Below are 27,799 nucleotides of genomic sequence, written 5' to 3'. Positions count from 1 at the left end.
TGGGTGGGAGTGTGTGTGGGTGCGTGCCGTGCAGGCTGAGAGGAAGCAAAATACGTTACCATGCAAATGAGTTAGACCAATCAAAAGCGGAGACCAAACCCACAGCTGTCAGCTTTTTAGTGCGCGCTCTGTATCCTTGTGGGTTTCTTTACTGAGTATAAAGTGCTCGATCCACGCGCCTTTACGCAGAGCTGCATCCGTGCGCACAGAACGTGTTGTATCCAGCCATGGGTCTCCGATGTGTCCAATTCATCCCTGCGGTGGTGCTGCTGATTCTGGCAATAGTTGGAATCATGCTGGTGGTGCTACCTACTACAGAGACAGAGGTCCCTCCTTCACACATGGTAAGAATTTCTGCAACTTCTCACAGTAGACGCGTGCTAAAGATGTGATCTGTCTGCGTGCAGATTAAGGTAGGGCACGGATGCACCTGCCATGTTCAAAAATATAGAATGTTGCTGTTTAATATGGGGTACCGTTTGTAAAGTTGTGCACACTGAAAATATCAGCAACAGTTCCCCACACTTGGCTCCTAAAGGTCATAAAAAGGTAGTGTGCATTTTTAAAAGTCACTTTTTAATTCACATTTAGAGCAATATGTGTGATATTTATCACATTTAATTTGTCATGACAAATATATTGAAGATAAAATGACTTTTAAATCTTAATTTTGAATATAAATCTATTTGTTAAATGTTAAATAAGAATCTAAATGCTTAATATTAAATGTTAAATGTTGCTCTGTGATCCTAGATATTTAGCTTTTATGCAAATGCATAATGCCGCCCAGAGGAAGTACCAAAATAAATCCTTCACAAACTCTGATATACAAACCATATCTGTCAATACTGTCTCCTATGATTACCAGCCAAACTGCCCGCCATCCACAAAGTGTGCTGATTCAGAAAATATTGTTTAGGCAGTTTTAGAGGCTATTCAGAGATTCACAACACTCAGAGACAGAACTGACCCGGTCTATGGTACAGACAAGGTAACTTGGTATTGCTAAGTCTGCATCGCTTTATGAAGCTTTTATTTGGTATTTCCACTAGGCGGCTGAGTGAATTTGAATAGAAGCAAAATATTTAGGATCGCAGAGCAACAATTAACATTTATATTAACATTAAAATTTTAGATTTAACATTCAACATTTATATTTAACATTTGACCATAGACTGTATAATGAATGGACGTGATATCAGTGATGTCACCCATCTGTTTCTGAAGCACTGTCTTGAAGCCGATCGTCAGCAGGAACCATATTGGAAATGCTGAACTCAACCGTGCTGCTGGCGAGATAGTGTGAGGTAAAGAGACGGGCTTTGAGCCTCATCGCTAACAGCTATGTGTTCCCACCATAGACTGTATGAAATATGGATGTAGTATCCGTGGACCGTGACGTCACCCATCTGTTCCTGAGAGCTGTTTTGAAGCCAATCGACGGCAGCAGCCATATTGGAAATGCGGAACTCAACCAGGCAGAGTGTGACGTAGTGTGAGCCTCCTAGCCAATAGCTATGTGTTCCCAACCAGGAGTGACGTCAGTCATGTCCTTATTTGGGAAAAAACTCGGAATCATAATATCTTCTGAACTGAACGCTGTAAAAAAAATTCACACCTGTAAAGTGTGTGCTGAGAGAGATTAGCTTCGTAGGGCCAAGCCGTTTTTTGAACCAGGCTGTAAACATGTTTATTAAAGGTGACATAGCACGCTTTTTTCATCAATATATATTGGTCTAAGAGGTCCCCAAAACATGTCTTTAAAGTTTATGCTCAAAAAAACACTTTGAAATCAGATTTTGGCATGCCTGAAAAGCACTCTTCTTCAGCCCTCCTCAGAACACTCTGTTTTCCCTCTGACCACGCCCCCTCAGAAAGTGGATGTGCCCTTGGCTCTCCGGCACGTTGATCTAATGTTTACATGTTGGCTGAATATACAGGGCTGCTCACAGATCGCGTAACTTCAACCCTCTGAATCTGATCCAGAATCTGATCCTGACGGAGAGGCGCCTGCAGCAAGACCTTTCTGAACCATTGGTCACAGATTTAGTGTTTCTTGTTGTTTTATTTGTCAGTATGTCGACGTGTGTCTTGGTACACAGCTACGAACATGTAGCTATGTGGCTATGCTAACTAGCGCTAGCACTTATCCATGATAAATAAAAATCATCCACTAGATCTTCAAATCTGCAGACGTGGGGAGTAAAACCGACCTCTGCCAGAAAGGCAGCAGGACCTTTCTGAACCATTGGTCACAGATTTAGTGTTTCTTGTTGTTGTATTTGTCAGTATGTCGACGTGTGTCTTGGTACACAGCTACAGCTACGACATGCAGCTATGTGGCTATGCTAACTAGCACTAGCACTTTTCCATGAAAAATAAAAATCATCCACTAGATCTTCAAATCTGCAGACGTGGGGAGTAAAACCGACCTTTGTGTTTATTAAGACAGCCTACAACTAGCATGCCTCCCTCCTAAGCTCCTTGTTAGCACACATGTGTGCAGGGAATGAAAAACAGAGGAGGGGTTGAGTTGTATTTTATACAGTCTATGGGCTGAACAAGCTCCGAGCTGTGACTTCTGTCACAGACCGGATGGCGTTGTGACGTATGAAAAACACTGAAAACTGAAACGGCTGGTTTCAGCACACATTTACAGAAAGATGGAGAAATCAGAACAGGGGCAGAATGGATTTTTTTCATTCTCGGGGGGTTTGTAGACATGCCAGGGAAACATATTTCAGGTAGAGAACCATTAAAAAGGCGATTTTGCATGATATGTCACCTTTAATGCTGCAAGGATTGTCTTTTTCCCATTCATGTCTATGTGGTTTCTGGTGTTTCTGCAGCCAGCCTCTAGTGGACGCTCAATGAACTGCAGTTTATAACACTTCCGCATGGGCTTCATCGTTTGAGACCGGAGGTTGCTGCTTGCATTTGACATATATATTTAGATTTAACATTTGACATATATACTTAGATTTAACAGTGATTGAAACTCAAATCTGTTCATCACAACAGAACCAGGCCGTATTTTGAACCAGGATGTAAACATGTTTATTTCTGCTGTAAAGATCGTCTTCTTTGAATGGGTGTGTATGTGGTTTCTGGTGTCTCTGCAGCCAGCCTCTAGTGGACGCTTGATGAGCTGCAGTTTTTAACACTTCCGCATGGGCTTCATCGTTTGAGACCGGAGGTTGCCGCTTGCATTTGACATATATATTTACATTTAACATTTGACATATATACTTAGATTTAACAGTGATTGAAACTCAAATATGTTCGTCACAACAGAACTAAATGTGAAAAAGGTCACATATGATGCTCTAAATGTGATAAAAGAAAGTGACTTTTAAAAATTCACACTGTTTTTATGACGTTGTGGAGCTAATTGTGGTGGATGGTTGCTGTTTTATTTTCAGTGTGCACATTTTACAGACGGCGCCCCATAGTTTAATGTTACAGATAATGTCCTCATTATTTTATTTGTGCATGCATATTTGTTCCCTGTGGTTGTCACTGATGTTCGAGCTGTGGTCTGTCGGAGTTTGATCTCCTGTGAGCGTGACATGAATTGAAATCCGCGGTTCAGTTGAGGTTGACGTTGTTCTAGGTTAGTTATTTGTTGTCTGATTGTAGAGTTACTAATCTGTCTTGAGGACGTTCCTTCTTTTTCTACTCCTTAACCAATATGTAGGCTACTCTCAACCCTTTGCAAAATTGTGATTAAATGTGGAATTAGAAATATAAAAATGCATGTTTTCTTGCACCACGTTTGAGATGTCATCTGATGAATGCAGCAAACCTCTTTCATCCCTTAGCATCTTTTACTTCTCCCCAAGCTCCCTTTATATGGACACAAAGATAAAACATGATGAGTGAAATACAGCAAAGAACAAGAAGACAAGGGTTTGTATGAGGTTGACTTAAAAGAGGTTTTCAAGGCTTAAAGGAGAGGGTTTTTAAAACAGAACATTTACATCCTGATTATTTCTCCTATTTGTTTTGTTTATTCCTGTACCTATAGACGGTGAGTAGACAATGAGACAAGTTTGCCGTCACCTTCTTTGTAGAGCCACTTAATTAACTCGTCATTAAGGGCAAACAGAGGAATAATAACATGTTACAACACTGACATTTTTCAGATTGCTTTGGCAGCAGTTTGTTAATCCCTGAAGGCACACCCTCCTTTTTCTTCTATTGACTGACTCTAAATGGGATCATAATTTACAGATTGAACATCATGCTGAATCAAATAAGACTTGTAATAGATATAAAGACCATAAATTCAATGGCAAAGTGTTTACCAAAGGGGTAAATCAGCTGAGAACAAGGAGTATTTTTATTAATTACTTTACAACCTGACCTCTGTGTGCAGCCAGTGGAGTCGCCCCCTGCTGGCCGTAAGAAGCAGTGCAGGTTAAAGACCTCCCTTGTGCTTTAACATCACTTTTAAACTCATGAGGGCTACATCAACTTCTTCTAAATTCAGTCTGCACTAATTTACTGTTTCCACACCACGTTTCATTGGGAGCTTGTATTACATTGTAAGATATATAAAGTAGTTATTCTGCTTCCATAATCACAGATCACATTTAAAACAGACAGGTAAGAATAAAAGAGGACACATTTACCTGCAGCTTCTTATCTCAGTCCAAATAGTCAGAATCTCCTCTGCTGTCATCGTGCATGTTGACATTTGTCATAAAGCTGTCACAATCTGAGCCTCTTATTGTCCTGATGTGAACTTAGTCATAAGTGAATCAGCTGAAGTCTTAAACTGAGATGTGACCACACTGCCTGACACGCCAACCTCAAAGGTTAAGCGCTATAAAACAGAGGAAGTTATGAAACACACAGACAAGAGAGTGAGACAAAACACACAGTTTGTATTAGAGAGACTCTTCCTACGTATACATGATTCAGGTGCTCTTCCTTTTTTTATGTTCCTTTTTGAAGCTGCATAGTTTGATCTGCTGTTACCTGCACTGGATAATATGTGAATAAACTGAGAGGCTTTGAAGATGAAAATAGCGCACAAAGGGCGGCAAAGTCAACACTGCTGCATGAGCTAAGACACATTGAACAATCAGACAATGTTGTAAGAGTAAATCTGTGACTAAGACTGCAGGTTCTTAGTATAGTAATGAATAATGTTTGCAGAAGGTCTCTGAGCAAGCCAACTAAGGATGCTTTTCTATGCCTGTCACACTGCCCCGTATCCCGGAGTTCGATCCAACCCTGCAGTCAACCTTCCTGTATTAGGTTGTTTTAGCTGCTTTTTGAATGTTTTAGGTTTATTTTTCTTGTTTTAAATAAATAAATCATAAGGTTTTCCAATGACCAATACAGTCTGTATTACCAGAAGGTCAAGAAGTCCAGTGACATTTGTATTGAATATCCACCATCCAAGATCCAGGGTTAGGGTTAGGAACACAGGTTGAGTGGTTACAGTTAGGGATATAGTCCACTGACAAATACCAAGGGTTAGGGTTGGGCATAAAGTCTGAGTGGTTAGGGTTAGGGTACGGGTTTGGGCAAGGTTAGTGCTTAAAAATTAAGATTTGAAAACCAAAGAAGAGAAAAAACTGAAGTGAGAAGAAACACAAAAACAACAAAACAAACAAACAAAAGTATTCCTAATTTTGGACCTATATGTCAAACAGGAAGGGAGGAGTCTAAGAATATCAATCCATCCATTCTCCTCTGATTATCCAGGCTAAGCGAGTTTCCCCAGACTTCCCTCCTCCATGGGAATCTGGGCGTTCCCAGACCAGATCAGAGGATTTGTCCCTCCATCTTGCTCTTGGTGTACCTCAGGGTCTCCTCTCAATTGAACATGCCCAGAAAATCTCCAATGGGAGGATCTTTACCAGATGTATGAACTACCTTTACCTTTCCATTTGGAGTGGCTGCTCTACTCCAAGTAGTCTGAGCTCCTCACACTGAGACTGAGCCTATAGCCGCCCTTCATAGGAAACTCATTTCAGTCGCTTGTACCAATGGTGTCATTCTTTTGGTCACTACCCAAAGCTCATGACCACAGGTGAAAGTCAAACTGTATGGCTGGTAAAGCCAAAGCTTTGCCTACAAGCTCTTAACCATACGCTGCACCAACCTGCCTTTCAACCTCACGATCCATGTTACCCTCACTTGTGAATAAGACCCTGAGTCCTTGCTTCTCCCTTGGTTCCTCTCCATTAAGAATCTTCATGAGGATAGGATTGATACAAAATTAGACCTGTTTTTTTGTGTTCACACATATTTTATTGTGCAACCTAAAAATAGTTTAAGGCATTAATGAGTGCGAACAGAAGCTGCAAAGTGCAAAGTTAGTTAGCAGGGTGTCGATTTTTAAGCCACACTCTGCCAGTAACCCAGCAAAGAGCAAATGAGTGAGAGTTCATGCAAGTAGAATAAAATCTTCAGGGAAATGTGTTGAATTTGACACTTGTACTTACAGGTGCAGCTGTTTTGTTTCTTTTTACCCCTTGTGAGGTCATCTTTAGCCAATTAATAAACCACCTTTTCAAACTGCATTTTTAAATCCTCACTAAAGGACTGGAGGCATGCTGTGCTGCAGGTTTTAGTTATTTCTGACATTTGACTCCTCTCTCTGTTCTAGTATGGAATCGTTCTGGATGCAGGCTCATCCCACACCTCCATGTACATCTACAAATGGCCGGCTGACAAGCAAAACGACACAGGCATAGTTATCCAGCACGGCGAGTGTCATGCCAAAGGTGAGTGTGAGATGAGGCTGACATTACACACGCTGCATCACCTTGAGAAGAAAGTTTCCCTGGTACTGTGCTGCAGAAACAGATGGGACAGGAAAATGTACAGTATGTGCAAATGTCAAACTGTGCAGTTACATTTGAGTTCAGGCTGAAGCATGTGGAATGGATGCTGAAAGGAGAGCTGTTTTAAAAGTGACTGTATTCTGCCTCACTTAGTTTTGGTAAAGTGAACTTTTGCTGAAAGTAGTCAGCTGTCCAAAGCTCTGGTTTATTCCCACAGTGTTAGAGGAGACAAGCTTTCTTTTATTTGAATGAAGCTAGTTAATGTCAATCAGACTTGCACATGTCTAAAAGGGTGGCTCAGCAGAGCAAATTAAACCCCTCCTTAAATATAAGAGTGTATTTTTGCTGCCTGAGATCAGCTAGAGTAAATTCATCGGTGATGTTCATTCTTACCTTCAAAAAAGACAATTTCACCAACTAATTTACATATTCAGACATTTCTCACAGCAAAAGAATGACTGATAGTTGCCTTGTGGAAAGTATTCACTGTGCCTGTATCTCATACAGCCAGGGGCATTGCAAGGAACCCTGACCCTAACCCTAATACTAACCCTAACCCCAATCCTAACCTTAATGCTAACACCAACCCTAACCCTAACCCTAATCACAACCCTAACCCTATAACCCTAACCCAAACATAACTCTAACCCTAACCCTAATCACAACCCTAACCCTAACCCTAACCCAAACATAACTCTAGCCCTAACCCAAACCCGAACCCTAATCCTAACCCTGACCCTAACCCTAAACCTAATCCTAACCCTAATCCTAAACCTAACCCTAACCCTAACCCTAATCATAACCCTAACCCTAACCCAAATGATAACCCTAACCCCAACCCTAACTCTAATCCTAACCCTGAAATCAGATCAGTCCATCCAAGCTGAGGCATCTGATTTTTCCCAATGCCAACCCAAACTGAGGACAGTCTGTTTGCTTTGGTTCTGGTTCTGTTTGCTCGAGTTTGGTCCTGGTTCTGGTTCTGTTTGCTTGAGTTGGTTCTGGTTCTGTTTGCTTAAGTTTGTTTCTGGTTCTGTTTGCTTGAGTTTGGTTCTGGTTCTGCCAGCTCGAGTTTGGTCCTGGTCCGGTTCTGGTTCGGTTTTTGTCAAGTTCTGGTTTGGTTCTGGTTTGGTTCTGGTTCTGTTTGCTTGAGTTTGGTTCTGGTTCTGTTTGCTTGAGTTTGGTTGTGGTTCTGTTTCTGTTTGCTTGAGTTGGTTCTGGTTCTGTTTGCTTAGGTTTGGTTCAGGTTCTGTTTGCTTGATTTTGATTCTTGTTATGTTTGCTTGTGTTTGGTTCTGGTTCTGTTTGCTTGAGTTGCTTCTGGTTCTGTTTGCTTAAGTTTGGTTCTGGTTCTGTTTGCTTGAGTTTGGTTCTGGTTCTGCCAGCTCGAGTTTGGTCCTGGTTCGGTCCTGGTCCGGTTCTGGTTCGGTTCTTGTCCAGTTCTGGTTCGGTTCTGGTGCGGTTCTGGTGCGGTTCTGGTGCGGTTCTGGTGCGGTTCTGATCGATTTGCTCGAGTTTGGTCCTGGTTCTGGTTCTGATTGCTTGAGTTGGTTCTGGTTCTGTTTGCTTGAGTTGGTTCTGGTTCTGTTTGCTTGAGTTTGGTTGTGGTTCTGTTTCTGTTTGCTTGAGTTGGTTCTGGTTCTGTTTGCTTAGGTTTGGTTCAGGTTCTGTTTGCTTGATTTTGATTCTTGTTATGTTTGCTTGTGTTTGGTTCTGGTTCTGTTTGCTTGAGTTGCTTCTGGTTCTGTTTGCTTAATTTTGGTTCTGGTTCTGTTTGCTTGAGTTTGGTTCTGGTTCTGTTTGCTTGAGTTTGGTTCTGGTTCTGCCAGCTCGAGTTTGGTCCTGGTTCGGTCCTGGTCCGGTTCTGGTTCGGTTCTTGTCCAGTTCTGGTTCGGTTCTGGTGCCATTCTGGTGCGGTTCTGGTGCGGTTCTGATCGATTTGCTCGAATTTGGTCCTGGTTCTGGTTCTGATTGCTTGAGTTGGTTCTGGTTCTGTTTGCTTGAGTTTGGTTCTGGTTCTGTTTATGTTTGCTTGAGTTGGTTCTGGTTCTGTTTGCTTGAGTTGGTTCTGGTTCTGTTTGCTTGAGTTTGGTTCTGGTTCTGGTTCTGTTTGCTTAAGTTTGGTTGTGGTTCTGTTTGCTTGATTTTGATTATTGTAATGTTTGCTTGAGTTTGGTTCTGGTTCTGTTAACTCGAGTTTGGTCCTGGTTTGGTTCTGGTCCGGTTCTGGTTCGGTTCTTGTCCAGTTCTGGTTTGGTTCTGGTTCAGTTCTGGTTTGGTTCTGGTGCGGTTCTGATCGGTTTGCTTGAGTTTGGTTCTGGTTCTGTTTGCTTAAATTTAGTTCTGTTTCTAATCTGAACCCTAACCCTAACCTTAATCTTAACCCTCATCCTAAACCTAACCCCAATCATAACCCTAACCCTAATCCTAACCCTAACTCTAACCCGAGCCACCAAATGGTATCATAACAATGGTGTATATCCTGTTTTGTAAAGCACAATTTTATAATTTATTAGAAATTTATTCAAATTATTTCACGGACCCCCACGCTATGGGAACAACTGCTCTAAGCTACACACTGTACCTTTAACTCTTGACATGTAAACAGGTGCAGCAGATTATTTTGTAAAGTGTTGAGAAAAATCTAGAAAATGGAGAGTAATAATATAAATCTGTTGCAGTTTAAATTAAAGAATAAAGGATAAATCAAACCAGGCAGCTTTTTACTAAATGCAACGCTCCACATGTTTAGCAGAGGAGAGAGGGTTCTCAAAGAAAAGCATATTTATTCAGTCAGTTTCACTTTGTGTGTGACTGCTTCTTCATTTCAGGCCCATCGAGGCCCCCTGTGTCTTATTTTGCAGCGCCCATGCAGACAGAGCTTCCTTTAAGGCTGCAGGCTAAAGGCTGAGAGGTCTCCTTCAAAGTTCTGTATTATTGCACATTTGAACATCATTGCTCGCCACTAAAACACAGATAAATGTAACTCTTGTAAAACTGCATGCTCTTGAAAAGTATGAGGACAAGGTATAATAGTAGAATGATTTTCTTTAAGGTACATATACGAGTCATTGCATTAAGAATGTACAACAAAGCTTTAGATGGCAGCAGTCCTGTTCAGCAGCTTTATAAAAACTGGTCAAATATGAATAAAAATACATTCAAATGTACAGTATTCATATCTGCAGATGCATGAAAATAGAGTTATGTAAGAATGAAATGAATATAGATTAGAGAATAGTAATGTGGAGTCCTCAGCAGTGCTGACTGGCCTGTGGTTGGTTGCTGCCTCTTTAGCAGCGCTGTTGTGAACTTGTTTTTGGTTTCACACACAGCTCTGCGGTGATTCTCTCTCTCCTAACAGAGCTCTGTCAACTTGAGGGATGCAGACTGCATGCTGACATCAGTCTGATTAGCTGCACCTGTATGCTTAGCTCGTATGATAGCTCAAACTCAAAGTACTTGTACCATGATGTTGTGAATCTGTTTGATGTGAAGTGCAGATTGATTTTGACTGATCAACATGGTCCACTGAGGGTTTTTTTTAAATGGGAAATGGGCTTTTTAAAAGTGCGTTTGGGACCTTAAGTGCATCATGATGAGTGCATCAATGCTGACAGCCCTCGTTGTTTTTTATGATATTTTAGCATTTTGAAAATAAAGTAAAAAAAGTTAAGAATAAAATAGATATCTTTCTCTTTTGATCCAAACTTATCTTCCTCTGGTGTAATCTCCCTGGTATTAAAAATGAAAGTGTTACTTAATTTTTTGAAATTATGCTTATTCTCAAAAAGCTTTCTCTTCCTTCTTGCTTTTAGTTTGTCTTATGTTTGGCCTTCCTTCTTTTCCATAGTTTATTTCTTAAAATAGTGTGAGTTGAATCAGTCCTGGTTTGTGTAACCGATGCTTCAGAGTGTTATGAAATAATCAGACCATGTAAGTGTCACAGCTCAGCAGTTTCCTGCAGTTTGCCACATGTATCCTGATACTTTTTAAACTGCTGGACTGAAGCTGAAAACCAAAGTACACATATCCTGATGTGCCCTGTGCAGTGGCATACTCAGGCTGTTTGACGGGCAGGGGCAAAAACTCCAAAAAGAGAACCGCCTTTCAAACCCCTGATACACACAGTTTAGGATGGACTATTTTGAAATTTTATTTGGGGGGCATCTGGAGGGCACTGTTTCATGCTTTTTCCACTCAAAGGGAACCAGAGTAGGCAATTTCTAATGTTGTATCTGCTACATCGAATACAAGAGGACACTTAAGCACAGTTTCTTTCGTACATGACTCCCCCCCCCCCCCCCCCCCCCCCCCCCCAGGTACACCACCTGCCCTGTGCATAGGACCATAGAGGTGGAAACTTAAAATTATGTTTATAAGTGAATAAATATAAATGCAAAAAAAAATGTACAACAGTTTGGTAAGATGTCAATGTAGCTTTGAGATTTTTTTTAAGATTATTTTATTGGTTTTTAAATCTCTTCATGATTTTGCTCCTTCTTATTTATCAGACTTGCTTTTATCATATGAGCCAGTGAGAGCCCTCATGTCTTCAGGTAGTGGACTTTTAATTGTACCAAAAATAGAACAAAGATTCCCAGTGAAGCAGCTTTTTATCAGATCTGAGGGCTGCACAGAGTATCAACATTTTGAAAAGGAGACTCAAGACCGACCTTTTTGGTCTCGCTTTTAACTGAGTCTTCCCCATCTTACTGTACTTATTGCTTTTTTATCTAGTTAAAATTCTATTCAATTTTAAGTCATATACTGTATAATTTTAAATTAATATATATATATATATATATACTGTATAATTTTAAATAATATATATATATATATATATATATATATATACTGTATAATTTTAAATTAATATATATATATATATATATACTGTATAATTTTAAATTTATATATATATATATATATACTGTATAATTTTAAACTTATCTATATATATATATATATATATATATATATATATATACTGTATAATTTTAGATTTACATATATATATATATATATATATATATATATATATAATATTTAATTTATTTTTCATTTGTATTTATTTTTACATTTATTTTGGATTTTAATGATTTAATTAGTTATTAATTAGATCTTGTGATTTTTACAGATGACCTCTCAGCTAAACTGTATTTACTTTTAGTGAAGCATCAGTTTCTTTTACTGGTTTAATCTTTGAGAGTTTTATTTTCTTATTAATTCATTTTATTTTTTAGACTTGACTACCCATCATCAGTTTTAACATCTTATTTTACCTTCAGTCTTTCCTCATTAAGATATCATGACAGCGTTTCCTCAGTTCGTCAGCTTCTTCATTATGTATTTATTATTATTATTATTATTATTATTATTTATTTATTTATTTTATTTTTTTATATATATATATATATCATGTTCTTATGGATTGTGGGGTGGGGCTGAGGTTAGGAATTTGGAGTCTTCTCCTTCGTGTATTTTTAATTTATTCTATTTTAGTCTTCCTATTATTATTTTTAGGTACAGCAATTTCATTGTATGAAAAGTGCTGATTGATTGATAGCCTCTATAAGAGAATACATTAACATGAGACTAATGAGTGACAGTATAGTGCATGGCAGGAGCAGTAATATCGCTGCATGGTGTTTGGTAATAGTACAAACCAAAAATGGGCTTTCTGACAGCAAAGTAAAGCACTGAACACTCACACCCGCATCAGTGTTTAGATCTAAGTTTCTTAGAATGAGTTAAATCACATGTGAGTACTTATCCTGTCTGCAGCGGCTGATAGCCTCTGTGTCTGTTCTCTGACAGGGCCAAACTGACCAAGATCATCCATGGGTAATAGACAGGCTATTGACAAGTACCTCATTCAATCCCACTTCTAAAACAAAGAAACTGTCCCCTCAAGGAGCATTAATGACAATAAAACCATAACAATAATCCAATGATAGCAGAATGTCTGAAAATTAACCTCTTAATTTCAAAACCATGCAAATTAATGTGTGGTGCTCCCACTGTCTTTTGATTTCCTTTATTATAAAACTTAGTGATTCAGTTTTCATAAACCGTGTTAAGTACCAAAATACCCCCAAAGGTAATTCAGAAGATAGGTCTTTCTGTAGTTGACCTCCTGACTCTTTGACCCCACACTGTCCTGGTTCTCAATGATGTTCTCACTCTGACTTCCACGACACCTTCCTGTTGAACTTCACCCAATGAATTAACAGAACTAAAGCCATTTCAACATGTTCTTCTTGTGTAAGACCTTTGTTTCTTAGGGTCTACTTCCTCAGCTGACAGTTCGTGCCATCTTAGTCAATACCATCTGTTCCTCTAATCGCCCGGGTTTGTTTTCAGAGACTCCTTAGAGACGTAAACTGGAGCTTCACTCCGGTACAATATTTAGAAAAAAAGAAGTCCAGGTCAAGGTCAAATCAAGTTTGTATTGAGAATAACTACTTTCTCTTCTCTGTTTTCTCTTTCTCCTTCAAGGTGGAGGGATATCAAGCTATGCTGGTGTTCGCGGAGGTGCAGCAAAAAGTCTGGAGGCCTGTATGGAACAAGCTACGAAACAGATCCCCAGCTTCAGACACAAGCAGACTCCTCTCTATCTGGGAGCCACTGCAGGGATGAGGCTCTTGAGGTCAGTGATAACTCCCATTAAGACAGGATATCTTACGTATAAGACAACCACTCTGCTCACCAAGTATGCATTAATGCATTAAGACAGACCTTAGAAGGATCTAACATTGTTACAACCTCCATTTAACTCCGGCCACTTTTTTTATAGCATAGTCAATGGCTCAGAGTCCAGGCGGGTTCTGAAGGAAGTGGAAACCAAGCTGAAGTCTTATCCTTTCAAGTTCAAAGAGGCCACCATCCTGAGCGGACAGGAGGAGGGCGCGTATGGATGGGTCACGGTTAACTACCTACTGGAGAACTTTGTCAAGGTGAGATCTGACTGCTCTGTTTCAAATCCATAGACTGTATAAATAATGGACGTAGTATCTGTGACGTCACCCATCTGTTTCTGAAGCGCTGTTTTGGGCCAATTGGTGGCGGCGGCCATATTGCAACTGCCGAGCTATTGTGACGTAGAGAGGCGGGCTTTGCGCCTCCTAGCCAACAATTACAGTGTTCCCACCTGACAATCAAGTCAGCTGGGCCTCTCATTGGAAGACTTGTAATCTAAACATCTTTGAAATTGCCGTGTTAGAAAAATTTTAGTCTCTCAGCTAAAAGAAATATGTTTAACTCTGACAGCTAATAGTGAGTTGTTTGTCCCCTCAGCAAGCAGACAGTTCATTGATCCTTAAGCCATTTTCTTTCAGTAAAAACAAGATACTTTAATACACACCAATCAATGAAAACATGGTAAAAAAATGCAGGTTGAAACTGAACCATGCAAAGAGGAAACCATGTATAAACATGGTCCAGGAACACCAGAGACTTCTCTGGACCTGAGCCCATTGAAGATGGCCTGAGGTGAATTGGAAAACTGTTCCGTGGTCTGATGAATCAAAATCTGACATTCTTTTTGGAAATCATGGACCTCCTTTTTGAAACATGTTTAAAATTACTTTATAATTCTGATAAAGCAACAGCGATGTATATTTTAACATAATGTCGTCTTTGCACTATTTTGAATTTAATAGAGGGTTTAAATGATTTGCAAACCATCAAATTCTGTTTTAAGAATGTAACACAGCGTCCAAACTTTTTGGAATTGGGGTTGTATAAAAAAAAATCAGCACTCAATAAAAAAAGGCATTTGAAAGGGTGCCAGTGCCTCTCTGCGTCTTACACAAAGGAAACATGTTGTTTGCATTAGCGTTGACTCAAATTGGATCATCTGGCCAGTTTGGGAAAAGGGTGAAAAACTTTAACCACAGAAAGTTGGACATTCACTTATTTTTTACATTAGATATTAGCTCTGTCTTTATGCAACAATTGTAAATGTATGCAGGGGCTCATTTACTTCCTTCAAATGAACTAAAGGAAAAACTGAAGCTGTTATCTCAGGTTGCCAAGAAGCCCTTAAACAAGTCAAGGCCCACGTTAAGAACTTGAGAGTGAAATTATACCTTAGCATTTCAAAAAGATGAAAACAGTTTCTTTCTGCCTCAATCTATCTAAATATTAAAACCCATCCACTCATTTTGAGTCTTGCAGTTGTTCTGAAATTCTGCTGCCAGGCTTCTGATTGGTTCCCAGAAGAGAGATCATATAACTACTGTTAAATCCTCTCTTCACTGACCTCCAGTCTGCATCAGGATTGATAAGGCCTCACTGTTTGCACTGCTTTAAAACCCTGAATGGCTTTTCAGCAGATTTGTAACTCAGAAGTGACTGAGCTTTTCAATCTTCAGTTGGATCTGACCTTAAACCTACCTCTAGATGTTGGCTGATGATCATAGACTGCATGAAAGCTCTATTCTTATAGTCCTCCATACTCAAAAGCTCTCTTGGCTTGTTAATGCTCACTATCCAAACTGTGACAGCTTTCCTCTGCGTTGTTCACTGTGTGGCTGGTGGTGTGCTCTAAAGCGAATCATGTTGATGCATTTAGGTAAGAGTGTTTAACGCTGATCTAATGTGCTGCGTTAGGGTCCATTTCAACGCACCATCAGGCCGTGTTTGCACGTGTGTAAGTGCTTATGGTCCGATGTATTTCTGGTAACTACCGCAGAGCTCGAGTTTCCATTAAGACCACAAGCATGAGGACGTTTCTATTCCAGATGATATAGTTAATGAGGCTGTTGGTTTGTGGTAACATTGTATGCTCAATTGATTTTAGATGATTTGGTGGTTTATTTCATTTCCTATGTTAAAGAAATGTTCCTGTTAGAGGTGGAGGGCAGCCCACACAGCAGCTGAGTGATGCAGCACTCATGTCAGTGTTAGAGGTGCAGGCAGCATGGGTTCATATAATTTTCATGTAGATACTGTCGGGTAAGCAGGAAGGCAACAAACCAGTGACAGGAAACAGAGTTATACGTTGATGCTTCCAGGTATGAGTGAGAAGCAAGACAGCGATGAAGGAACAGGCAAAGAAACAAAGACAAAGGTCATGAAGGTGGGGATAGTTATCAGGGGGTATCAGGTAAGAGCAGCCCTGATTAAAGTGGAGACAGGTGTGTAGGTGGGAGTGGGAGAGTAGGTCCAGTTGCACTATGGGGAGAAGGTAGAGAACATAGACATATAAAGAGTAGACGCCGCATCGACCGCTACTACCTATTGGCCTGGACAAGCCGTGGGGCCGCCATCTTGGTCCGGTCACCCGCTCCACTCAGTGTAATCTGTTTGGCAGGCGCAATTCAGTGTCAGTGCATTAATCAATCATAACTTGCTGAATACTAAACTGATTTTCATGCAGGGTTTTTTTTTTCTGCAAACATCATACATGTAGGTATGATACAGGACACATGGTTCGGTGTATTTTAATATTCATAGTGGGCTTAACAGTAATAGAATATTCTGATATGTGATATATGTGATGTAAGATAGGTAACTATTTTGCTGCACAGTGCTCTGGCATCTTGAAGTCTCTGCTGCTTCAGTTTACGTTTACAGGTAGGATCATGGGTAGGATGACTGGACCAAGATGGCGACCGTGTTTCTTGCGCCCATGCAGCCAATAGGGCGTCTACTCTTTATAAGTCTATGGTAGAGGAGGAACAGGAGGAACAGGAGGAACAGGAGGAACAGGAGGAACAGGAGGAACAGGAGGAACAGGAGGAACAGGAGGAACAGGAGGAACAGGAGGAACAGGAGGAACAGGAGGAACAGGAGGAACAGGAGGAACAGGAGGAACAGGAGGAACAGGAGGAACAGGAGGAGTAGAGTGATAATCAATAGAGCAGTAAAACTGAGTGAAAGACAAACATCAGGGTTTTAATATAAGATTTCTGTAGCTTGATGAATCAAAAGTTCTGATGAAAGAATCATTTATGATAATCATATCTGTGCTCTTATCATCATTGATTAAGAAAACATTGAGTGTAGCGTTCTTTCAGGCAGGCAGTGAAATCAAGCTCTGCCCACAGTAGGGAGAGTGGGGTAAAGTGAGACATTTTTTACATTTGTTCCCCTCTAAGCGAGATAAAATGATATATCAGTTAGATTTACACATTTCCCTTTAATTCAGGATGTTTCCTAGCAATGGAAATTATGAGAATGTATTCAGGATGAAGGGCAGTGAAAATATGATTGTTTTTAAAAAAGTGGTCTTGTGTCTCAGTTTTCCCCAGCTTAGGGGTAAACTGAGACAGGCCAGAGAAATCAAGGGGGTAAACTGATCCACTTCCTTTTTCCACTCTGAAACAACCATAATAACACATGTTGTAACAGTTAGAATCCTGACAGCTAGCTTGACAACCACACATTCCAGAACTAATGTCGGACAGTAACAGAATCATGGGGTTTGGTCAATTAAGCACATTTTTTTCTAAACACTTGAAAGTAACTCTGAACAAAATCAAATACAACGTAATATAATTCAAAATGTTTTAATTAACATTCAAATGACAGATAGAACCTCTTAGATTAGAACACAGTCTGGGGGTCAGAACACAGGACCCTTAGGGCCAGTTAGTGTCTGGGGGTCAGAGCAAAGGGCAATCAGAACCAGCTAGAACAGCCTGGGACTCAGAACACAGGACTAGGCCCACCTAGATTAGAAGACAGAGAGATGGCGACGTGCTAGGAAGCTGCCAAACCAATCTTCACCTAAAGTAGACAATTCATTATTATTAGATTTAGGTTTTTGGCAAGATCAGTTGGCCTTAGTTAACCTACATAATCATGTGATCTCTTGCACACCCTAGCCTACCTGCACATTGTGTCTTTGTCCAATTGGCAGGGACAGGGATATTGTTTTTCTCTGCGTATTCAAATGCCAGTTGACGGCACTTAAAGCTGGGGTTGGTAGTCTCGGAAAACTAGCAGGAATTTGAATGTAGCATTTCCTCAGGACTCCGTCTAACCCCTCCCCTCCTCCCTCAGAGCTCCTCCAAAACAACGCCCCCCTGCTCACATGCACGAGCGCCGCTGACTTGCGACCATATGATGGTGACTGATTCAAAACCGGTCCTCACCAAAATATTATCATAGTGAAAGTTAGAAACACAAACAAACATGGCTGCTGTTAGTACTCACAACTGTCATGCTAGCATTATCCAGTTGTCCTGGTGACACGATATCAGGAGAAAAGTTATAACACATATATAATACTGTAACAGCTCTACTGTTTGTTGAACGTGTTCAGTGTAGATGTTCTTAATTCCTACAGTGTTGACAGTCAGTGAAGGCATCAGGAGAGGTGTAGAGTGTGAGAGCGGGAGAGAGGAGAGACAAGAGGAGAAGTTCTTCATTCATTCAAACATTGATTGTTGTTTTGTTGGTTGTCGTGATCACGGCCGACAGTGACCGATTACAACTAAATGTATTCACGACTCGGCTCGTCATCACTACAGCGTCCGGACTGATGCTACAGTACATCTACATTTTCTGTAGGACTTACTAAATGTCATTAATTCTTCTGCTTGTCAGAGCCCCCGTGGTGAGAGCCTTTTAGACTCTGATCCGGACTACAGTCCTGAGCAAAGCACCTCATCGGGTCAGAGGGGACAGGCCCGAGGTCGAGCGAGAGGGGCAGTAAATAGAGTCAGGGGAAGCAGAGGCAGGAGACGGGGATGGAGAGTGCACGCCGGGGAAATGTACGCGCAGGAGGAGGGCAGAACAGCAGGACGGGATTTGAATGGTTTAAAATTTTGGTACCCAAAAAAGGCTGATTGGTTGGTGTTTTCCCAGGTTTACTCCGGCTGTAGATAGCAGCTTTTCTTCCTTCTTTTTTAAGAACACATTATGTATTGATTACCATCAGGACATAAAGATCATTTTAACCAGTATAACAAAAAGTTTATCTAAATCTGACTACCAACCCCAGCTTTAACTGGAGGAAGGCCATGGAACTGTTCAGCTAGCTGTTTCAAGTGTTTGGCAAGCTCCTCCTCCATCTCATCTATAAATATTCTCTTTGCCTCTGCTACTGCACCCCAGGCTACTAATTTTACTTCTCCTTCCTCTTTTTTCTTTATGAATGTTAGGAGGCTTGACTTGTCAATATTTCTATCCCTTGCAGCTGCTCTTATAGACTCCCTTCCTTCCTTGACCTCAGCGGCTGCACTCTCCATCTCCTCAAGGGGTGTTTTGCCCCAGGTTGTCTTCCTGGTGTATTGCCTTGGTATGATGGCTTTTCTACAATGTTTATGACATAAAAAATAAAACATATGTAATGTAATATTACATTCAAATATGTTTAAGACTAAACATAACTTGTGCCTCATGGTGGGGTAAAGTGAGATACTGTCTCACTTTACCCCACATCATTTGTCTCACTTTACCCCACTGCCACAATTTTAGAAAAAACGACCTCTCTTAGCAATTCAAGCTAATCTTCAGCTAGCATCACATGGTTTTAAATGTTGGTAGTTCATCAACATGTATGATATAAGTTGTTCTACCTGAATCAATTTGCTTTGGCACAACAGTTGATCAAGTTGACAGCAAGAAAATTTACTTTTATATGCAAAGAAATATTTTTGTGAAAAAAACATGCTTACCACAGCACCATGAGGTCCTCTCCTTTATGGCCAAGGGGAAATGGGAGGGGCTTGAAAACGTAATGGTCACATGACCACAAATGTGTTCCGTTGCCTAGATACAGGGGGTGTCTCACATTACCCGATGTCTCACATTACCCCACTCTCCCCTACATCAGCTGCTCTTCCCTTCAGCCTGCCTTCTCTTCCTGTTTCCCCTGCAAACCACTTCACCACCTCCACCTCCACCCCAGCTCCTCTTTTCTGCTGTGTCTGATTCCACCAGTGCCATACATATGGTCTCTGATGCTTGCTCTGTTCTGTACCCCGGGGGTCTTTGCTGCTGCTCTCCCTGCCTTAGCTTTTCATGAATGCACATGAAAGAGAGGGGAGGTGTTCTCTCCCAACGTCAGACTTTGGCATTCCATGTAGGAAAGTGGAGCTCTCAGAAAAGAGCCATACCACCAAATATAACTTATCACATTCAAATAATAATTCTTCTGACAGGATAAGTCCTGAACAAACTATCACAATTCAAATTTCTCCAGGTTCTGCCATTACACCATGTGTGGTGTGTGGAGTAAACTACAAATCTCTGCATGTTGTTTATCTTAAAACATCCTTCTTTATTGCCACCAGCAAGTGAGCTGTTGTTTAACTGCTAGAGGTCAGAGGTCACCCATAGGGTCTCCAACTGTCCCGTATTAGCAGGGACATTCCATATATTGGCCTAAATCAGTTTGTCATACAGGACCTCATTTGTCCCATATACTGACTGTTAACTCTTGTAAATACAGCAGACTGCACTCTACAGATCCTAGATCAGATAAAACTGCAGGCTCCATAACACCTCTTCAGAAACAAATGTATTTCACTGTCTATGTTTTATAGAGTCTTTAACTGGGACAGACCTTAGCTTAGCATATTAGCATGCTGAAATGTTAGCTGGGTCTCAGGAATGGGTGAGGGAATGAGAAACATCCGGATTCATCATGAATCCATGGAGTCAGTGATGCTTTGAGCCGAGTACTGTTCACCAGGGAGTCAGAAGATCAGCAACATCATGCAAAATGATCGGGAGTGGAGAATTGATGTCCACTGAACTTTCACTGGGAGTGAATGTGTGTCAGTCTCTGTTGTCCTTCATTGGTTCATATCTTCATGTCTCTACTCCTCCTTCCAGTACGGTTTCGTCGGGCGTTGGCTGAATCCCGGCAGAGCCACAATCGGCGCCTTGGATTTGGGAGGGGCTTCCACTCAGATCACCTTCCAGACCTCAGACCCGGTGGAGGACAAAGCCAATGGGATGGAGCTGAAGCTGTACGGACAGACCTATACACTGTACACCCAGAGCTTCCTCTGCTACGGACAGGACCAGTTCCTCAGGAAACTCCTGGCTTATCTCATCATGGTAATGTTAAAACCTGTTAACTCTAACTCGAAGGGTTGTATGATTTCTGTCTCATGGATTATCTTCTCCTCCACCATCTGAGTGGTCAGAGGTCAAAATCAGCTGAATAATAGCACAGACGCTTGGAACTTTCCAACAAGCTGCCATAAACTCCCTTAAAGGAATAGTTTTATATTTCAGGGAATGATCTAAGCTGATTTCTTTCTGAGAGCATGGTGAGAGGATCGATATCACTCTCCTGTCTTTCCTTTGAATAAACCAATAATGTATAAGTTGATTATTCATCTCCTCTGAAGTAGCTCGTAAAGTTCATATAAACATGTTTCTGTGCAGGAAGCTAAAGCAGAGGATTTGATGCAGATATTGATCGGTGTTCAGAGGAACAAAGAGTTGAATATGAGAACATTCAATCCAAAAACAAACCGACAGCTCCTCTACACCTGCTGCTGAGTCATCAGAGCTGTCACATGATACAAACGTTCTTTGTTGTTCTTTTTGTTCTCCTCACTTTTTTGCTTGTAAATACCCTGCACTGCACTAAGGCCGGCACCAATACAAATTTCACCTCTGACTACGCCTGTGGGTTTTTCGAAACGTCAGTGAAGAAGAGAACCTCGCAAGAACCGCTTATCCCGTTTGGGGTAACGGGAGCTGGAGCCAATTCCAGCTGACTTCGGGTGGAAGGCAGAGTACACCCTGGACAGGTCGCCAACCTATCACAGGGCAAACACAGAGAGACAGACAACCATTCACACACACACTCACACCTACAGGCAATTTGGAGTGACCAATTCACCTGGTGAGCATTATATTTGGACTGTGGGAGGAAGCCAGAGTATAGAACCTGCGCATGCACAGGGAGAACATGCAAACACACAGAACCAGGAACCTTCTCGCTCTGAGGCACTGCGCTACCAACCAAACCCCTGTGCAGCCCCAAGTTTTTATTATAGACTTTTAAAAATACCTTATTAATACATTTGCAGTGCTTCTTTTTCTACTCTGTAACTACACAAAGCTAAAAGAGAACAGCCTTTCTTATTATAAATAACTGTATTAAGGATAGCATAGCATTAAATACATTTGCATGTAAATCTAGTGCAGGCTGTTGACTCCTCAGTCACCTTGGAGCGCACTCTGTTGGACAAACTGTGTGGTGACACCACGATTCATTCACCTCGGGCATTGTTTTCTGCAGAGTGTGATCTTTGTGAAGAAGCGTTTCATATAAACTGAACTTCTCCCTCACATGTTTCACTTCTATGTTGTTGTTTTGTTTTTGCTTCCTTCAGACTCAAGGTGTGAAGTCCAAGGTGAACCATCCCTGCTATCCACAAAACTTCAACACTACCGTCATGCTGGGGCCGGACGTCTTTGACTCCCCGTGCACTAAGGGGTACAGACCGACCAAGTTTAACCCCCTGATGTCTGTGTCGGTTGTGGGCACAGGAGACTACCAGAGCTGCCTGGACAACGTCACAAAGATGTTCTCCTTCAACAACTGCTCCTTCTCCAAGTGCTCCTTTGAGGGAGTCTTCCAGCCCAACCTGAAAGGAAGCTTCATGGTGAGGGAGGATTTAGACCGAGGCAGGGACGAAAAATCGCGCATCAGTGCAGGATTGTTTTTACATTTTAACTTTACAATGGTTGTTTGTTTTTTTGCATTCTTGTCTTTGTGGATTTTTTAAAATCAGTGTGAAGGTTTTTTATGTCAAGATACTGTTTAAGTTGCAATGTTTCCTATTCCTTCACAGCAGATTAAGAACAAATTTCACCTGTAAAGTCAACACTAAACGTAACTCAGGCGTCAGATTTTGTTTTGATCAAACTTAGAATCATTTTAAGGATTTATTTTCTAAAATCTGTTAATAAAGCTCTGTTAAATTCTTAAAAACCATCCAAAAAGCAATGTTTTTCAATACGTTTAGTCTTTCAATCAAGAGTAAATAAGAGGCTTATCATTCCTACAACTTTTTTTTACTTTGAAAATATTTTGATATTGGTTTTCAAAATGTTTAAATCCCAATTATTTCAAGTTTAAGTTGATGCAGACTATGGGAGCTAAAATAAAAATCTCTCGTCATTTTCAAATTAATTTCAATCTCATATTGAACAATCCTTCGTGTACACCAGTTGCACAACTCGAATGTCAATATGAGTTGACACAGGATTTTGTCGCAATTATCTCATGACATCCATCATTGGTGCCTGAGAGATACAGATCAAGAGGATGTGAACAAGATAACTTTGAGGAAACATTGCTACATGATGTCAGCAGCCTTACTCAACTCCATCAGATGCTAACTGACCTGTTGTACATGTGGTCATTGTTCACCATGTTGCAGTGTGCATGGATACAGGGAAGCATGTAACAGTTCATCCACCATTATGGACTCCAGTCGGTATAAAAAGTGGTCCCAGCTGCCAAGGAGTCACAGAATGTTATTTGGAACATTGAAAGCTTTGCAATCCTACTTTTATTGACAGAATGGAGGATTCTGGCACAAATTCACCTTCTTCCAAGGTGCATAGAGATGAAAAGGAAGTCTTAAAGGGTCAAAACTCCAGCAACACTTGAAGTATAAAGAAAAACTTTATTCTTAGACTGACGCCTTTGTGCTTGTGGCCTTCATCAGGGTTATGATCTTGCTTTTATTGAAAGCCACGCCCTAATTCTCATCTTTTTTTCTTTACACCAAAACTGAGCATCATGATGAAATGAAGAAGACTGAAGGGTTGACATTTAGAGCAAAAACTGTCTCAGAAAATGCTCACCAAGGTAATAAATCAGCTGAGCGGTAGGCTTGTCCCTCGTAGACCTCTTTCATAGAACATGGACTTTTGATTTCTTCCCATTGAATTCTGAAGAGGTTATAAAGCCAAAAGATGACGGTCAGAATCAGAATCAGAATCAGCTTTATTGGCCAGGTATGCTTGAACACACAAGGAATTTGACTTTGGTAAACTGTGCTCTCTTTGTACAAGGCATAAGAATAAGACATACAAATAAAATAAAATAATAACAATAACATCAGCTATAAATACAAAAGAACAACAAATAGGCATGACTAATATGTACAGGCTAAAATAATATAATAAAAGTGCAGTGGTGAGTAGCAGAGGTAGTTTTTACATTTTAAAAAATAGTAGTTAAATAATACAAAAAATAGAAATATGGAATTCTGCTTGGAGAATTGTTGCATAGTGTATTTACAGAGAGTATTGATCCAACAGGTATGACACTGTTATGGTTTAGTGTTCATCAGAGTGACAGCCTGGGGGATGGAGGTGCACAGAACAGACTGGATGATGGAGATGTAGAACATGATCAGCAGCTCTTGGGGCAGGTTGAACTTCCTGAGCTGACGCAGGAAGTACATCCTCTGCTGGGCCTTTTTTCTGATTGTGTCTATGTGGGAGGTCCACCTCAGGTCCCGGGAGATAGTGGATCCCAGGAACCTGAAAGAGTCCACAGTAGACACAGTTCTGTTCGGGGGGGGGGGGGGCTTCCACTGTCATCTCTACCGTCAACATGTTGACTAAAATATACTAAAATAAACCAGACTTTCGGTCGACCTCGACACAGGCAAAGAGAATGAGCTGAAGCAGGCCTTAAACCCAAAACCAGACCAAAGCAGTGTTTTATTACGAGGGTGTAAGCATGTGTTTCTCTGCTGTAAAAAGGGAGGCCTCAAGTGGTCACTCGATGAACTGCAGTTTTTTGCACTTCTGCATTGGCTTCATTTTTCTACACCAAAGGTTGCTGCTTGTCTTCTTTACAAGCAGGCATTTTTTCAACTTGTGACATCAACCTCTGCTGGCCACTGTAAAGAATGCAGGCGTAAAGCACGAAACCTTTTCTCTGCTTTTGAAATCAGGAGGCTAAATATATATTTTATACACACTCATTGCACTCAAGGTTGAAATGACAAATATGCCAAACTGTAGGCTTCAACAAGCTGATGTTTGAAAGCATCCACTTCCTCTGTCAGTCAATGATTTCAGCACAAACTAAAAAGCTGCAGCTCCAGCTCAGGAAAAGAATGTGTGTCTCTGGACTGACTCAGTGTCTCCTCTCCACAGGCTTTCTCTGCCTTCTTCTTCACTCACAGCTACATCAACCGCCTCACCAACATCTCCCTCACGTCTCCTAATCGAATGAAGGAGGCAATCCGACTCGTCTGCAACATGAGCATCTCTGAGGTAAAGTCAGGCACGCTTGCACCCTGAGGAGAGAACATTTTATAAAAAGATTCTCAGTACGCACAATCTGTACCGGAAGCCTAACCCCTCATGAATTCAAATGCTTAAGATGTCATACAAATGGCAAATGGGACACACTTGTCTTTTTTACATCAGCTCACCTGCCCAGACCTTGCACAGAAATTTAACCAGAAGACTGGCAGGAAAAATGTGGGGTAAAGTCAAAATGAGAATTCCTCCCGCGTGCAGTTCAGCTCAAAAAGTTGGTGACCCTTTAAGGAGTTTTCTACTGTTTAAAAATAATATCCCAATACAAACTTTGCTGAATCGATTTTAACCCACCCTTATATGTATCGATTTTTTACCGCCTTGTCAAATACCCTTACATCCCTAGTAACAGATATTCCTAATGAAATTTGCAAGGTTGCATACCAACCTCTTGTCTACTCTGAGCTATGAAAGACTGGCATGCATACCGTCTGTACTCAGCCTCACACCCGATGGAGAGGCCGGAGCGAGTCTTGCAGCTTTATTTTGAGCTATTTGGAGTTCAGACTGATTTTTTTTGGCTGCACTCGATCAGACTGGGGAGCAGTAATCAAGATGAGATACAACTAGTGCCTGTGTCACCAGCAATGTAGTGGCAGGGGTGAAAAAAGGGGAAGATAAAAGATATCCCATAACCCGTTTTCTTAATGTTACCAATATGTTGCTCCCATGTTAGCTGCTCATTGAGTGTACATCCATGCTTGCTTTGTTTCCATGTAGGAACTTTATTGAACACTGCTTCAGTATACAAACATTTGTTTATCACACTAATTCACATTGAACACTGGCTCCCCCCTGAAGACTCTGCACTGATATGGATGGAGGAAAAGTGCACTATTGGCTGTTGCGCTCACGCACTGATGATTTCAGAGTGGGACGGTACCACACACTCACACACTTGCCGAGCCTAACGCGCCTCAAAGTCTTCGTCTTCTCACTCCTCTTCCTCTTCATCGCCCTCCTCTTCTTTGCACTGGGGTACATGTTGATTGTCTACAGGAACACGAGATCCAAAGAAGGCATGGTGTAAGAGGGAGAATCACACGCCTCCTGCTCCTCTCACATTAAGCACAATTTGATCTGAAACTCTCTCAAAAAGAAGACTGCATGAACATGTTCTAAAACGCGCCTCAAAGTCTGTGAGTTGGTGAGTGTGGAGATCAGGTGAAGTGAGGTGAACCTCTAACCTGATGTGTCATCCCTTTATTTTTACCCACAGCTGAGTGAGAAGACGAAGCAGCAAGAGAAGCACATGAAGAACGTCTGTGCCGTCGCCAATTTCGTCCAGGTGCTCTTGACGGAGGGATATGGCTTCGATGAGCGCTCACTGCCAACCATCACTTTTCAGAAAAAGGTCAGAGTAATAGAAACTATTCAAACACTGTTGATCATCATTTTCTGCTCTGAATCCCTCACAGCAGGATGTTTGTGCATGCAGTAGTTCTTTCCCTTTACCTGGTCTCGTGTGTCTGCAGGCTGGAGGAGCGTCTGTCGGCTGGGCTCTGGGCTACATGCTGAGTCTGAGCAGTATGGTACCAGCGGAGAGACTTGCACTGATGAAGGCTGTGCCCTCAGGACCCTGGGCTGGCGTCCTCTTCCTCTTCATAGCCCTCCTCTTCTTTGCACTGGGGTACATGTTGATTGTCTACAGGAACACAAGATCCAAAGAAGGCATGGTGTAAGAGGGAGAATCACACGCCTCCTGCTCCTCTCACATTAAGCACAATTTGATCTGAAACTCTCTCAAAAAGAAGACTGCATGAACATGTTCTAAAATGTAATCAAAGTATTATCATGTCCTGCATCAATTTGTCGTGTCAATCTCAAAACCCTCTCCTTGTTTCTGAGACACACATCTCTCTGTGTCATAGTTTTATGTAAATGCTTTGGACTGCTTGTTTTCGATTACAGCCAAACTGATCCCTTAAGGTGCATTTCGACCAAGAGTTCTGGGATCTTTTAGGCCCCAGAACTACATTACCCTGAACTAAAAGGTTCCTGTGCCCCCATTGTTGTCTGCGTTTTGACCGTGGGCTGAAGTCCTAAGTATATCGTGCAAATCAGGCCAGTGACATATGGAGAAAAAAAAATGTATTAAATAATATTTTGAAATCTTACTAAAAAACTGTGTTTCAACAACTGTGTAAACTCCACAAACACTGTTACGTTCAGCCGAAAGTCCCAGGACCTTTGAAAAGTACCACCCCCAAAGCAGGGGCTTTTCAGGGGGAGATTAACTACCCCTGAACTAAATTTAGAGCCTGGTTCCTCCGGTTGAAACGCATGTAGTTCAGGGGTAAAGTCCCTAGTTCCGGGGTAAAGTTCCTGCGGTTGAAAAACGCCTTTAGTTGACAACGTAAAGGTTTGCCTGTTTCCTCCAAGAATGTTCAGTCAGCTTCAGGTGCCCTCAGTAATTATTAGTCTTAATGGTTCAGTCTTTCTCTTCCACATGTCTTGTTACTTCTTTGTAATTAGACTGAAAATGTACCTTTAAATGCAGAATCTTAGCCAGGTATGAAGTGTGTCGTTTACACTTACAACCTTTTTTTTGTAATCAGTAATATCTGAATGTGTTTTTGTAACCTCTGTTTCTTTTGTCCAGTGTTTTTTGTAACATTTGATCTTTGCAAATTTTATTTTTTTACTTTTTTTTGAAGAACATAGAGTCTTTAATGTGCTGTAAAAATAAATTTGACTTGACTTTTCATCCTGTTATGAAAACA

At 41.1% G+C, this 27,799-nt stretch overlaps 1 protein-coding gene and 1 long non-coding RNA gene across 5 annotated transcripts; one reads left to right on the top strand and one right to left on the bottom strand.

Annotated features, from left to right (window-relative positions):
• Positions 1-27,799, top strand: LOC117818356 (ectonucleoside triphosphate diphosphohydrolase 2-like). 4 transcript variants are annotated; one of them, XM_034691196.1, is made up of 9 exons: positions 1-344; positions 6,626-6,743; positions 13,305-13,455; positions 13,603-13,762; positions 20,598-20,825; positions 22,118-22,390; positions 24,909-25,028; positions 26,296-26,430; positions 26,552-27,799. In XM_034691196.1, the coding sequence occupies exons 1-9, from the start codon at positions 228-230 to the stop codon at positions 26,756-26,758; spliced, it is 1,509 nt and encodes a 502-aa protein (XP_034547087.1). In that variant the 5' UTR covers positions 1-227; the 3' UTR covers positions 26,759-27,799. The 4 variants fall into 4 exon arrangements, with proteins under 4 accessions (XP_034547087.1, XP_034547089.1, XP_034547090.1 ...); XM_034691198.1 differs by lacking the exon at positions 1-344 and adding an exon at positions 1,293-1,307 and having other exon boundaries at positions 26,552-27,151; XM_034691199.1 differs by lacking the exon at positions 1-344 and adding an exon at positions 3,599-3,613 and having other exon boundaries at positions 26,552-27,151.
• On the bottom strand, positions 25,867-26,699 carry LOC117818357. The gene is made up of 3 exons (XR_004632348.1): positions 26,532-26,699; positions 26,264-26,416; positions 25,867-26,069 (listed from the first exon to the last, which is right to left on the bottom strand). It is a non-coding gene; the product is annotated as an uncharacterized LOC117818357 (long non-coding RNA).

This window comes from Notolabrus celidotus, chromosome 9 (assembly GCF_009762535.1).
Source record: "Notolabrus celidotus isolate fNotCel1 chromosome 9, fNotCel1.pri, whole genome shotgun sequence".
NCBI lineage: Eukaryota > Metazoa > Chordata > Actinopteri > Labriformes > Labridae > Notolabrus > Notolabrus celidotus.
The sequence above is the reverse complement of the archived record's forward strand: the minus strand, read 5'-3'. Positions and strand labels throughout refer to the sequence as shown.

Coding starts and splice junctions, on each gene's coding strand:
- LOC117818356 (XM_034691196.1), top strand. CDS start 228: ATGGGTCTCCGATGTGTCCAATTCATCCCTGCGGTGGTGCTGCTGATT. Junction 6,744..13,304: donor CGGCGAGTGTCATGCCAAAG/GTGAGTGTGAGA, acceptor TTCTCCTTCAAG/GTGGAGGGATATCAAGCTAT. Junction 20,826..22,117: donor TCCTGGCTTATCTCATCATG/GTAATGTTAAAA, acceptor TGCTTCCTTCAG/ACTCAAGGTGTGAAGTCCAA.